Here is a 14,041-nt window from a genome sequence, read left to right on the forward strand (position 1 = left end):
GACGCCTGGCTATCTCCCACTCAGAAGTCCTTCTTTCTACACTTCATGATGTTTCCTTGGTAGTTATCAAAGAGGTAAGAATGTTATGTTCAATTGTGTCCTATGTACCTCGTACATGGAACATAGAGTTGATATGTGCTTCTTCATTTACGTGGGTGTCTGCCTTCATCACTATTTTATTCCCTGTTTTTATAAGGGCTATGTCAACTATCTCTATGATCTGTCTGCACATATAGCTGTATTTACAGGCATGTAGGGCATCTGTGTCTCTTCTCTTTGAGGTAGGTGTCATTCTCATGCAATATACAAATGCAGAAACTGCAGGTGATTTGCCACAGCCCAAGTCTCTGCCCAAGCTGTAATTAAACACTGCAGCTTTTGCCTCCCAGCTTCCTCCCACTTCTTCCTCCTCCTCAGCAACCCGGGTGAGTGACTGCAGGTATTTATTTTCCTGTGTTTCCTGATGATGTTTTCTCCTCCTTCCTTTCTGCTTCCTTTTTGGTAATTTGCCCTTTCCACTGAACTGTTGACTCTGTGCGCCTCTGGAATTTTGCACAGCAGCAACTGGGTGCTTAGAGCAGCCTGGCTGTGGGGTGAGCAGGGCAGTCACACACAGCTTCACTGTCTCATCTCTCAGTGAACAGAGAGGTCTCATCCTAAGCTAATTAATAACATCTATGGCTGTATTTCCAACTTGGCACTTAGCAGCCAGTTCAGGCCACAGACTTGTACTCTTACTACATGATTGCCAAATATATTACATTTTCCTTTCCTTGCAGAAGACAGTAGGACAGCTCATTTCCATGAAAGCAACTCCTCTTGTCCAATATTTAATGACATTGGAGGCTTGAATGTCCCTTATGTTGTTGCACTCTTTAAACCCTTCTGTTTAGATATGCAGGACTCAGATTCTACCCCTGTGAGATCAGGCTTAGGACGAGAAGCCCTTTCAGGTTAGCTCATCTGATTTTTACATCACTTTTATATTTCTGAGGAAATTTCCTCCTCTCTGTTCTGCAATCATGCACAGAGACATCTTTCAGCTTTTGTTTCACTCCAGTCCCAGATTTTGCTTTCACAAGCACTTCTAGCACTTATGCGGTTTTCTTTTATTAAGAGGCACAACTAATTCTGGCAGAAAGAAGTACTGGTCTGTCCTTCAAAGTATTTTTCAAATGAAGCACGTGACTCTCAGTTATTTCTTCCTTACCCTTATGGGAGAGACTTTGGAAGCAGGAGTCACCCAAGAACAGCCCTGAATGCTGCAAAACCCCACGCGTTGCAGCTGTAATTGTATGCGACCTCCAAAATCCTTGAGTACCTAGAGTCCAACAGCTGGGATTCTCCTGACCAGGCAGAGCAGCAGATGGACTCCAAGTCCATGCTGCATATTAGCCTGATTGTAGACTTGAGCCTGTATTTTCAATTTCCTCGTTGAGTGCTCAAACTGCCAGTGCTACGATTTTGGACAGGAGGAAAGTATTACTTTTCCTCTGTCTTGTCTTTATGAATTGTGCCTTTATAGTTTAAAAACAGCCATTGACTTTTTTTTTTTTTTTAAGGCCTAAAATCAAAGCAGTGCACATTATGGATTGAGTAGCACACTTAGTTCTAGATTAAACAATATTTTAAAGCTTTCAGTCTCATTAAAATTATATAAGTGGGCCTGAGGCCAGAGAAGAAGTTGGCGTCAGAGTAAGTGTGCTCCTGTGCTTGTGGTCTTCTGCTCTTACCGTGCTCTTATGTTCCATCTGGACACGGTGAGAAGTCATGTTGTTTCATGCGACTTTCATCTGGTGAAATGATTTTCTCTACAGGGTGGTTCTTACGTTTCCCCTCATGACTTCCCCAGGTGAACAATCTCCGCTCAAAGGTGTGTTGCTGTGCAATCAACACTCTTGGAGTGCTCTTCGGGACCATGAAGAAGGACATGGACCACGAAGTGGATGAGATTGCTCGGGTCTTGCTGCGGAAGATGGGGGACTCCAGCGACTTCATTCAGACAGCAGCCAATCAGTCCCTGGGGCTCATGGTGGGGAGTGTGACTCCTGCACGAGCAATGGCTGCTCTCATGGCCAGTGGAGTCCAGTACGTCGTTCTTTTCTTAGTGCTGTCCTTCACCTTGAATTGTGTCGGTAGGAGGAAGGGATGGGAGGCAGAAGGGAATGGATGGGAGGGAGGGGTCCTTTCTCCTGCATCTTCTGTGAACTCGGTGATTAGATTCTCTGATCATAATCCTCTCTCCCTTCCTCTTGCATCTGCTTCTGCCCTACTGCAGCCTGTTTGTTCTCACAATATGTCAATGCTGGTGAGACATGGTGAATGATGGGGAAGCAAAAGTTCCTGCAACGCGTGGTGATATTGCCTTGTGCTTTGCGGGAAGAGGTATAATAGCAATTCTAGCAGTGAGCGCCTTTTGGTATTTCATAACGCTAACCACAGAGGCACTGAGAAAAGCCATGCATCATCATTATGCCATTAACTTGAGAAATAAGGAGGCTAATTGCTAACACATGGAGCACACTGGGGAGAACATGCTGGGTGCGGCTCAGCAGGCGCAGCTCCTACTAAGGGGGCTCTGTCTGACTGTCATGTCCTTGAGATCTCTACTTTCTATTCAAATTGATGTTGCAAGTCAGCCTTGAGATAGTGAGCAGCTTTATAGGTGCCTTCACAGGCTGACTCCCATGGGATAACTGAAGCAAATGCTGCCTTAAATCATAGAATCACAGAGTACCAGATTGGAAGGGACCACCTGGACCATCTGGTCCAACCTTTCTTGGCAGAAGTGCAGTCTAGACAAGGTGGCTCAGCACCCTGTCCAGCTGAAGCTCACTTCCCTGGGGAGATTATTCCAATGACTGATTGTTCTCATTGTGAAAAATTTCCCTCTGCAGATTTGGAGATAAACAGGTGGAATAACCCCCAGGACTGCTGCAGTTCTGTTTGTGTAGCGGAGCCCTCTGATGAGTCAGCAAGAATTGTCTTTCATTTCCCTCTTTCCCAGACTAAATTTCAGGAAAGAAATTGAGTATCAAATAGTCCAGGGAGGTAGAATTCCTTCCTCTTACTTGCAGGTAGCCTCTCTGTACAGTGCCAATTTTGTGTTTATCTGAGGACAAATCATCTACAGGTGGCTAAAATGGCAGTAAGAACTTGTGTGTCCTTTCCCCAGCAATGACAGGGACCATGCTGTGACCGAGGCCTGTGCTTCTGGCCCTCTTTTTCCCCCTGCCCCAGTCTTTGTTTCCTTGTTTGCAGACACCGCAATGTCCTGGTGCGCAAGACTGCGGCCGAACACCTCCTGACTGCGATGGAGCGAATTGGAGCCAAGAAGCTCCTTTCAGGCATACCTACCAGTACTGAGGTGCTGGTGTGCATGCTGGTGAATCTTGCTCTGGACTGTCATCAGGACACAAGGTGATGATCTTCATTTCACCTCCTAAAATGTGAAAACTGTTTGATGTCTGGCTATAAATGATAAAACCACAAAAGAGCGGAAGGTAAAATTTAAAAAGTTACTTCACAGTGTGGATAACGTCTGGGGAGATGACTGTACTGGGTAAGATGAGATTGTCCAGCAAGAGGGACCATTGACAAATTCCTGTGACTTGAATGATTCTTTATTCATATAGGGCGACATATAGGGCCCTCTGTTCCCCTCAGAAGGGAGTCACCAACTACTACCACTCTTCTTTTTCTTTTTCTTCTTACAGCTGCAGTTGTAACCCTTTTTGTAGATGAGGTCCATCCAGGGGGCTCTCCAGGTGGATCTTCTTGGCTGTCCTCTGCCTGATTTTCAGGGTCCAGGGCCTCATATCTATTTGTTAACAGCACCAAGGGTGGTGATGGGGTTCAAGAGAGGGTTCTTTTACCTCTCCGATCAGGGACCTATTTCCATATCCCCCCATCAATTAGATCTGCTCTATCTGCCTTATGGCAGGAGGGACAAGGCTTTGCCATCTCCTGTTGCACACCCTTAGGAGTCAAAAGAGTTTGACCCCACCAGTCAATTTCTTCTTCACTCTCCCTAATGTTCCTTAGTCTCTCCACCTCTTCCTTAAGCTCTGCCACTAGGCACAGTAAGTCATTGACCTGGTCACATTGTACACAGGTGCCTCCCATACCATTCTCTGATACTAATGCCAGGCACAGACACTCTGCGCAGCCAGAAGCCTGGGTGGCTGCATCCTTCTTGGCAGGTAGTGTCTGTGTAGACACACTCTTTGTATTAACGGCAGCAACAGCTTTCCTTTTTCTAGAAACCATTGCTACCCTTAGTTACATTTGGGACAAGAAAACAAAATGAAACCCCGGACACACTTCTTTCTTTCTACCTGATCTGCAGCTTCTTTTCAGTCCATATTAACAATCGAGATGAAGAAGCAGCAGAGGTTCTTGAATGAGGATGCGGATGGCGATGGGAGGAAACCAAATGCCATCCCTCCCCTGGATGACTGGGCCAGTGAGGCTGATGTGCAAGACTTCAGCACTGGGCAAGGAGGTGACCACCCCCACCTTTCTCACCAAGCCTTGACCCAGGACCCCCAAGAGAGGGAGGCAAGCAGCGCTGACTCGGGTACCATCCAGATCAAAGACAAGCTGAAGACGAAGATGATGTCTGAGGGCCTGTCAGCCTCATACAGAGGTAAGGCGGGAACCTGCCTGCTCACCTGTGGGAAGAGGGGTCTTTTCCCAGCCTAGAAAGCTAGTGCACATTCCCAGGGAACAGTTGTTCCCTGCATGTGCCCCCTGCAATAACCTTCCCTGTTGCTGTAGGGGTGTACAACTGTGAGGCAGGGAGAGGAGCTGGAGGGTGAATGTGCAGGTGAATAATTCTGGGTATGCACAGGTCCGTGGGCTCTCTGTTATTCGACAGGAGTCCAGAGGACCAGGGTGCTCCTCTGGTGGCTCTGTGGGAGTGCGTAAGTGTTGTCCACTGGCCTGCTTCAAGTGGCTGAGCAGAGAGCAAAGGATATAAAGTAAGGAAACCAAGCCAAGCATGTGTAGTGGATCTTCAGTTTATTTCCAGTAGGCAGAGCTCTGAGATCTTTTTCTGCAGTGTGAGCCCAGGGAAGCAGCTGAGCCAAGGAAGTGCTCAGCTGAGCTGCAGGGTGGGAGCTCTGCTGAACTTCAAAAAATGACGGTCAGCCCGAAATTAACTGTGTGGGAGCTGGAGAGCACCAAGTATCCAGAGAGCACAGTGTCCTGAGACAATGTGGAGAATGCAAAACTGCCGGCAGATCCTCTTTGAGCACAAGGGGCTGCCGGCGAGAATAATGAGTCTAATTCAATTTGAATTTAACATCAATACCCTTTAACGAACTCTTAACAACACTGAATGGCAATGTCCCCGAATACACGTTTTAACAACCCTTATATACTCTTTGCGTAGTGGTCACACGACAAACACAGGCAACGATTGGTTACTCTCTGCAGTCACGTGTCCCCCGCCTATGGTGATTCGCTGCGGGGCACTGCCCACGAGCTGTTCACGCGCAGGGATGACAGTGCCCCTCATGCAGCTTTAGGCGGGAAGACAGACCAGCTTCTGTTTACTTCCGTGCGGTCCTAGTGCACCTCAGCCACATCAAGCGCTGGCTTGTTCACACCAAACAGCCAAAAAACTCTCGACAGCACAGTAGAACCTGGGCCAAAGGGCTAGTAGGGGAAAGGCGGTAAGCAGAAAACAAAGATGTGCTTGAGAAAAGCAGGTTTTGTCTGTGTGCAAAGTGACTACGTGGGGACTTGGCTGGAGTTCAACAATGCCTGGTAGGTGCTTTAGGGACGAGAGGCTAGTTGTGGGACATTTGAGTGATTTTCTTGAAGTTAATGGACATTGTATGGAATTGAACTGAACAGGCCTCTGAGGCCTATGTATTCAGCAAGAGAGCAAGTGAGCAAGAGTCGAGCAGCCTACGTGTCTTACGTGACTTTATACAACCTTGGGTAAAACAAAAGAAAGACTGTCTAGTGAAGAAAAGAATCAGCAAGTCAGCTATAATATAGATACATTTTGTATAATATTAGAGCCTATGTAAGAATTGTATAATCCAATCACCTATTAGTTTGCGGCGCGTGAACAGCAGCTATTGACCAATTACAAGTAGCCTTCTGATGCATGGACAGCGCGTGGACAGGTCAAAATTTAAGGAGAGTTATAACAAGTAATAAACGGCTTCACTTGAATTCATATTGGATTGTGTGGGGTCCATGATTCGTCGCCCTCGCAAGTGGTGACCCCGACGTGATCCGAAAGGAGAATTTACAGCGAAGGGGACGACTGCTGTGAGGAGCGAGCCCTGGCTGGAGTCGGCGCGGCTGGACCGTGACCGGGACGCAGTCTGCGGGCTGCGTACCTCCTGAGTGATTGCTGCAGAAGCGACGGAGGAGGAATAGAGGATCCGATATCGTTGCGCAACGCACACCCAAAGAGGTGAGCAGCCAGGGGCGAGAGGAGATGGGGCAGAATATATCAAAAGAAGAAGAAGCAATACTGCGTCTTCTCTCGCATATCCTCTCTAGGAGAGGGGTGAAGTATGAGGAGAATAACCCCGAAAGACTCCAGCTGAGCACTGCTCTACTATTTCCAGGCTACCCAGCTGCACTCGTATTGCAGTGGTGACAATGGGAACAAGTCACGGAGAGTGGTTTTGCTTCCCCCGATCCTCGAGTCAGCAAGATCTTCTGATGGGGCTCCTGGCAGTGCTGCAGACTCTCAGAATGTGGATTTCCAAGAGGCCCCAGAGATGAGGTAAGCCAAAGTGTCCGCTTCTCCAATATGTCTTCCATCTCACACTTCTCATCTTGTGAGATTGTTTTCCACAGTCAGTTCTTCAATATATTTATGCAAACTTCTGTACTTTCACCACTTTGTGTATCTCTGGTGACCAGCACCATGTCAAAGCCAACATCTAAGATTGGCTCTAAGCAACTCAACCAACTCTCACCAACTCTAAGATCACCTCAAAGCCACCTCTAAGATCTTGGGTGGTGGGGCACAGGAGGAGGCAGGACTTAAGACGAACTTAAAAGCAAGTCCTCTGCTGGACTCTGATACTGATTCACTCTGTAATATTTGTGGCACCCTTTGGGAACTGTATTGCATGGATCTGAATACAGCATCTGGTTTTGTGTGTCATCTTTGCCAATATCTGTACCTGCAAGGTTATGTTAGGGCAAATATTGGCTACTGTAGAGCTGTCTGTAAATTCAGATGCTGCTTCTGTAAACATCAGTTATAACTTCTCTGTGTCTGGGCCTTCACTGTAAAATGCACGCCCAGATAAATCTCTGTTTATAGATGTCTAATTCTATATGTGAAAAATGCAGTTGTGATTCGTGCTAAGATTTTTAATGTTTACAGGTATAACCAAATGATGCACGGACTCTGAACTAGGAAAAGGGAAAGGTGGTTAAGTTCTATGTAAAAAGTTATGAAACTTGTTTAGGAAGTTATATTGATATTGGGAACTAACATTTTAAGGGTTAAGCAACTATATAATAATGGCCTACTAACAAGCTAACATTTTAAACCACATAATTAATATCTAGTTTAGAGCTGTATGTAACTAATTGTGCTAAAAAAAAAAATAGGCAGGACTTCATTAAATGCCGAGATAAGAAGTTTTACAGCACCAGCTGCAACCTTGAGGAGACAAGATAGCCAAGATTTACAGCAAAAAGGAGGCACCAGTCTGGTTCCAGTCAGTTTGGTAGCTTGGATTCCATCCAGTTCCTTCCAATGAGCCAAAGGTAAAAAGTCCACTGTGACGAAGCTGAAGGAGCCTTCATCCAAAGACCCCTAAAGACCCTTCCTCAAATTCACCAAGTGACATTGCGCAGGCGCAACAGGGGAGGGTCAAGGAGGGGAATATGTAAATGGTTATCTGAGACTCATTTTAATAAAAAGCCAGAAAGTTTATGAATATGTATAGGCGTTTCTGGGGTCATTATGAATTTGTAATACCATACTGTATTTAAGCACACTTCTTATTGTTAAAAGTGTGCGTGTTGGGCGGAGTGAATCCCCCGTGCACCCAGCGCTGTTTTGCTTATGCTCTAACGAAAACGTGTTTAAGGAATACAAGGAATTGGATTAAATGTTGTTTATCCATAGAAAAAGCGTAAGTTATTTATTTCATATAGATGCCTAATATTTGCATATGGTTTTAAGATCAAAGGGGGGAAAGTACTAGAGAACAGTTATGGGGCTGTAACTGATGAAAAGATACTTGCTTCGATATGCATCAGGAAATCTAGCTGTCAGCTTTATCCTAGTTATAACAATAAATAAGGAGTCACAGAAATACAGTTCCAATTCAAAAGCTTCAGCATAGCTTTTACAGTGCAATCTGAGTATACTGACCTACCAGCTGAGTTGGAAAAACCCTTCTTCTTCTAAAAAGTACAGGGAGGTGTAAAATTATTCTCAGGAGACAGCAGTGGTATTTCCACATGTAACAAGATACTGTCATCAGTTTAAGGCATGGCCAAGCAATGTTAGGCTTCTACAGCACTATAAAGGTAGCTGCACTCCATACAGACTTATGGCTGGCTTAACATCTCTTGCTGATTCAGAAAGGATGTGTGAACAGTGGGAGCCACTCAACTCTGAAAGCAGAGACAGCAGAATTGGATAGTTAAGGCCCAAATTGAGATTCTGTGCTTCAGCTGGAGCTTGACCAGTTCTGTGTGACTCCAGCAGCTGAAGGTTTAGTGACAATTAATCACCTTCGCGTATTGTTGGGTTTATGGGTTGCATTTTCTCCTTCATCAGATGGACCTCGCTAAGGAAGTTTGCCTCTCTTTCTGTATCCTCATGTATTATTTTGTCCTCCATTTTCTTAAGGTCAAGATCAGGCAGCAGAAGTGAAGAGAAGACTTTTAAATCTCGAGGTGGGTACAGGGCATGGTTGCCCTAAAAAGAACATAGGTGACCCGTGGATGGCAATGTGAAAATTCAGCTGAAAACTGTCCTGTAACTTTTTTCGTTTTTTGATGCACTCAGATGGCTCCTCAGAGACCAGTCACTGGGAAATGTGCTCTGTTGATCCAGTGAAAATGACTCCAGCATGGAGTTATGAATGGCAGGAGCTAGAAGGGTACCTTGGGGCCATGGAAATGCACAGGAGGAAAAGAAAATGTTCCCCTAACTCATGCTTATACCTTTTATCCCTCAGCATGCTCTCTAATGTCACAAAGATTAGAGAAAAATGAGGCATTTGGCATGAAATGAGAAATGGGCCCACTCATTCCTCCAACACTTGAAGGAGAAAACCTTCTCTTGAGCAGCTTCTGAGCTGAACCCTTTCAGATCTGAAGCACATTAATCAGCATAGCCTATTTTTGCAGTGGGAGAAATAGTGAAACCTTGTATGATAGCAAGTCCTTGTGAATTTTCCTTTTACAAAGAGACTTAAGGATCCAGCCTACGCAGGATCTGAACTCTCTGTCCTTTTAAGTACAAGCCTAAATTGAATGCTGAGTCATGAGGTTTCCTTGTTGCAACTCATTTACCCCAAGTCACATATGCTGGGTTTATGATTACAAATCTCTTCCCCCACTCTATGTGCATATGTCAGTATTGCACACTGAGGCTTGGATAGGAGATGCCTACTGGCTTTCCCCTGCTCCCTGCCTTGCGTTGTCACTAGCAATTAGAGTTCTGCAAGACAAAATGTGGTGTCTGGTGCATCTGCGTCAGCCAGTACTTCTAAGCTGAAAACCTCAATGACACCGTTGCTGCCCCTTTGCCATCTGTGGGTTTGTAGCGATAGGAGAGATGGGAATTTGAGAAATAATTGTGCTGATGCAGAAGAAGCAATAAGATCCACTGGTCCCTCAGCTCAGTGTTAGTCCTGACAAATAATGGGCATTCCCAATATGAATGATTCCTTTGTTGCTGATACACAGCTAGGATGCTGGGTGCAACTAGGGAGGACTATTGCTGGGTAAGTAATGTGACATTTTTGCTGGATACATTATAGACTAGAAATGAGATATATCGTTAAACCATCTTTCTCTCTCTTTTATTATTGACCTGACCATTCTGCAGGAAAAAAATCCTGATTTAAGAAAGTTTTTCCTTTTTTACTGCTTGGCTATCACATGATTTTATCATCTGTGAAGCCATGTAAGGAATGATTAGTTCTCTGAGTTTTACTAGCTCTTTTGGAGAGTATTTCAGAATGAGCTGCACTGTGCTATTCCCATTAAGAAAATCAGCCTTTAGTGAGTCTGCCCAGGAAGTGGGCTGACCTACTGCAATTTAGAATGAAACCCCTTGGGGAAAATGAATTCTGGCTTCAAGAGCACAATTCTGCTTTTGGTAACACTCTAGCAATCCTAAGCTTTTCTTTTAAGGCCCTCTAAAATATTCCAGCAAAGAGGAGGAAATGTTAATTCTTACCTCTACAAAGACTATTAAACATAGCTATTAAAACCCAGGCGTTCTTTAGTAACTGGGGAAAAGAGGATGTTTACTAAAATCAAAATGGATAGGAACAGAGACAAACCCTTTTGGCAAGGGCAATCTCCATCTCTCTGTTCTTCTCTGTCAAACACAGCTGCTCACCAGAAGCCAAGGGTTGAGGCCTTTATCACACAGTAGGTTTGAGTCTGGAGGCCAACAAAGCAACGTCATTTCTGCTGCCAGTGCAATATGGTAGTACCCCATTTGTTTGGAAAGGTGGTATCTTCCTTACTGTTATCATACACAATCTATATCCGTGTCTTATCAGAGGTCCAGACTTTGGAACCCATTTTGCCTGCTCTCCAGCATCGCGTTGCTCGTGACGTGAAGTCTGCCAGACGTTTGCGTGAACCTGTGGCCCCATTGCCAAACCTCCCACCCAGACAGGCCAAGGAGACAAGCCACCGTGTGAGGGCTCGCCTTCTGAGTGTCGATGACTTCAAGATCAGCAATGAAAAGGTAAGGGCTAAGGACAGGGGTGAGCAGGCTTCCTTTTCAATGACTGTTCAGTGCTTGGCACAAAATGTCACTGAAAATCATAATCTTCCCCTCTTGTGGAGCAGATTCTATTTGGAATACATTTGACAACTACAGAGCAATTACTTGAGTATTTTCTCTGGTGCAGCAGTTACTGGTTGGGAGGCGGTGCTAAGGTTAGGCAAAAAGCATTCTTTATGTGCGGAGGCCGATTTAGAGCAGATCTGAATGGCAGGGCAAGTTACACATTAGTGAACATGTGCACAGTGCATGCTTGGAAGCACAGAAGCAAAGATTCTAATGCTGAATGCAAGGAAGGCTGCAAAATACAATAGAAGAGCTTGCTTTGCCTTAGTTACCCTTCTTGCTGTATCTCACAGCCATCTCGTTCACAGTTTTTCTATTCAATAAGACCAATGTTCCTCCAACTTGTTTTCACGTGACTCCTTTTTTGGACTCTGGGTTCTCAGAGAGCAGCTGAGTCATTCAGAAGCAAGGAAGTGAGAAGCAGCTGCAATTACTGGCCATGAATGTTAAGAAACAGCAAATTACCTCTCATTGCTGGTTATTGCAGATGGGTTTTGTTCCCCTGCCATAGCCTGTAGGAACTCAACCCCCTGCTCACGGTAAGGTGAGCTCTTAATCTGTCTTGGAGCGCTGCTATGACTCTCTTGGTTCAAGCAGGGCTTCCTGACATAGATTGAGAAACAGCACCTTGGACCAGTGGAAGGTTATGGCAATGGAGTGTCACACATCACTAGCTGTAATTGTCTGCCAAGATGAGGAAAGGAAGAATTCTTCTGAAACTATTGAGATGTATATGGAGCTGCAGTAAAGAAGATGACATGCTACCACTGTGTTCCTTATGAGGTGCTGTGTGTGTTTTGTGCATCTTTTTTCATGTGCCATGATATATTTCCATTGCAACTAGATCCGCGTTGTCTTGTACGAGTCAGCTTGGATGAAAATAGACCAACAGCAAATGAGAGAGAGGAAGATTGTGCTTAGGGAGAGGGAGGAAGAGACAGAAAAGTCCTTGCGGCTCCCTGCACTGAACATTGACCCCGGGGATGCAGCCAACAAAGGTAGGTGGTTGCAATATTTGTAGGCCTTTTTGTTTGCTTGCTTGCTACTTACATAGTATTGCAAATGTCTATGAATTTGGACTGGAAGGCTGTTAAACTTGCATCTGAGTGGAAGCTTAAACAGGACTTATTTCCACTTTTCAAAGAAAAATACAGAGGCATGATGTGTCTTGCTCACAGCCCATACTGAGTCAGTCCCAGTAAATCACTTTCCCCACTTCTCCTATGAAGTCTTTCAGACTGGATAATTCTGTCTTGCAAACTACACTGGGGATTCAGACTCTCTAATCGAGAGTAGCCTCCAGGAAAGGTGAATGGGTGAGTCCAAAAGAAGGCTTTTCAACCAAGGTGCCCCTGGAATAAAAATGTGGGTAGCGTACCTTGTGTTATGATGCTGAGCACCAAGAGTTAGGAAAAAGGGAGCTAAGAATGACATTTTGAATGCTTCTTCCTAGTGATGCTACTCCAATTTTCAAAACTGATCAGAACTAGCCTGACATGGCTCACCGTTCACCTTGAATATAGTTGTGTCTATGTACATACTTGTGCATATGTACATATGTCACCGATGTCAGTGATAGTGGTATCAGTAACATCCAAATTAGTACCCACCTGAATATTTTTGATTTTACAGTTCCTCCGTACTTCGTAGAACACGTAAGGTAGCATAAAAACACTACAGAGTCCATAGTAGTGCATAGATTCTATGTAGTATTTACACTCAGTACTTTTAGACAGCTCAGATGTTTACGTCTACACTTTAGGAAATGAGCTTTTGCGGGCAATGCATGAAGTTTTTGACCTACGATGCTTTCGATGATAAATAGGTTTCATAACAAATGCATTTGTCATCTGACTGTTCTTATACCTGGTATATTTATCATCAAGAAACTGTGTTTGCCAACAATTTGCATCTATATTTACACATTTTTATTCTCAGTTCACATTTGGAAGGCTTTTTTTTGTCACAACTATCAAGACTAGAAATTGCCTTTTTCCACAAGAGAAAGCTTAGGCATTGCATAGTTTGCAAACAAGTACATTTGGTGACAAATAAATTTCACCTCAGCATCTTCAAAATACAGCCAATGGGTACCTCTGAAATAGTAAATATTCCTCACGCTCGGGAAACAGTGAAATCCATAAACTCCTACTTTCCCGATGGTATGCTAAAATGCATGTGCACTTAGCTGCCTGCTGTCCAGAATAGTTGAGATAAATGGGAACAGAGGTGCTGTCAGGCTCAGCAGGTCAGGTATCACTATTCCCTGGCACTTGCTCCTTGTGGATTCGACCAAGCCCAGCAGGACTTGGTTGTTCAGGCTCGGTGCTCGCTGGGGACAGCTGGAGATGTTTCCCCAGAAAGTTACAGGGTCCCTCTGTCCCCACTGCCTCAGGTCACAGCAGATGATACAGGGAGGTTGGTGCACATCTCAGGAGCTTACTCCTGGGGTTAGCAAGTCCTGCTGAGCAGCACTGGCTCCTGGTGAGCGTAAGCCCTGCAGCACTACGAATCTGCAAGCTGGCTGTGGTACCCATACAGATGTGGGAGCTGTCTCTGTGTGTGCAATTTTCAGGTTCACACAAGGAGCTGATGCCCAACTGGCCATGAATGGGAGATGGTTGGGTGCTGGAAAAATGAGCCAGACAGCAGGGAAGCCACTGAATCAATGCCAGTTTGCTTGCATATGTAATCTTGGCTGGGGACTGGGTTGCCATCTGCTCAGTGGCAGGGTGCCTCGCCCTGGGGTACGCAGTGCTGATGTCTGACGCTCTCCTTACAGTGAACTCACTGCCGCCCATTGCTCTGGACTCCTCCAAGGCGGGAGATGAGCCAGAGTGCAGGGACGCCCAGGAAGCCAAACCCGACCCTAACCCACAGCAGGCGCTGCTCAACGCGCTCACATGGCTCAGCAGCGATGACTGGTAAGAAAGCCCCCTGTTCAGTCTTTCTCCCTCTCAGTATAAAGGTAAGTTAGAACCTTTTTCTAGTGCCTCTGAGCCC

At 45.3% G+C, this 14,041-nt stretch overlaps 2 protein-coding genes across 5 annotated transcripts in view; both read left to right on the forward strand.

Annotated features, from left to right (window-relative positions):
* Positions 1-117: 117 nt before the first annotated feature.
* Positions 118-6,189, forward strand: LOC135579143 (TOG array regulator of axonemal microtubules protein 2-like). 4 transcript variants are annotated; one of them, XM_065058682.1, is made up of 4 exons: positions 118-439; positions 1,853-2,088; positions 3,262-3,420; positions 4,532-6,189. In XM_065058682.1, exons 2-4 carry the CDS (start codon positions 1,919-1,921, stop codon positions 4,572-4,574), a joined length of 372 nt encoding a protein of 123 aa, XP_064914754.1. In that variant the 5' UTR covers positions 118-439; positions 1,853-1,918; the 3' UTR covers positions 4,575-6,189. The 4 variants fall into 4 exon arrangements, with proteins under 4 accessions (XP_064914754.1, XP_064914752.1, XP_064914755.1 ...); XM_065058680.1 differs by having other exon boundaries at positions 121-439; positions 4,349-6,189; XM_065058683.1 differs by having other exon boundaries at positions 121-439; positions 4,360-6,189.
* The window catches only part of LOC135579190 (TOG array regulator of axonemal microtubules protein 2-like), a 46,550-nt gene continuing 37,123 nt past the window's right edge, over positions 4,615-14,041 (forward strand). Inside the window, 5 exon segments of the mRNA XM_065059536.1 lie at positions 4,615-4,648; positions 6,574-6,754; positions 8,852-8,898; positions 10,743-10,933; positions 11,883-12,036. Of these exon segments, the coding sequence (XP_064915608.1) occupies positions 4,615-4,648; positions 6,574-6,754; positions 8,852-8,898; positions 10,743-10,933; positions 11,883-12,036 (607 nt within the window).

This window comes from Columba livia, chromosome 3, assembly GCF_036013475.1.
Source record: "Columba livia isolate bColLiv1 breed racing homer chromosome 3, bColLiv1.pat.W.v2, whole genome shotgun sequence".
Taxonomy (NCBI): Eukaryota; Metazoa; Chordata; class Aves; order Columbiformes; family Columbidae; genus Columba; species Columba livia.

Coding starts and splice junctions, on each gene's coding strand:
- LOC135579143 (XM_065058680.1), top strand. CDS start 1,919: ATGAAGAAGGACATGGACCACGAAGTGGATGAGATTGCTCGGGTCTTG. Junction 2,089..3,261: donor CTCATGGCCAGTGGAGTCCA/GTACGTCGTTCT, acceptor CCTTGTTTGCAG/ACACCGCAATGTCCTGGTGC. Junction 3,421..4,348: donor GACTGTCATCAGGACACAAG/GTGATGATCTTC, acceptor CCTGATCTGCAG/CTTCTTTTCAGTCCATATTA.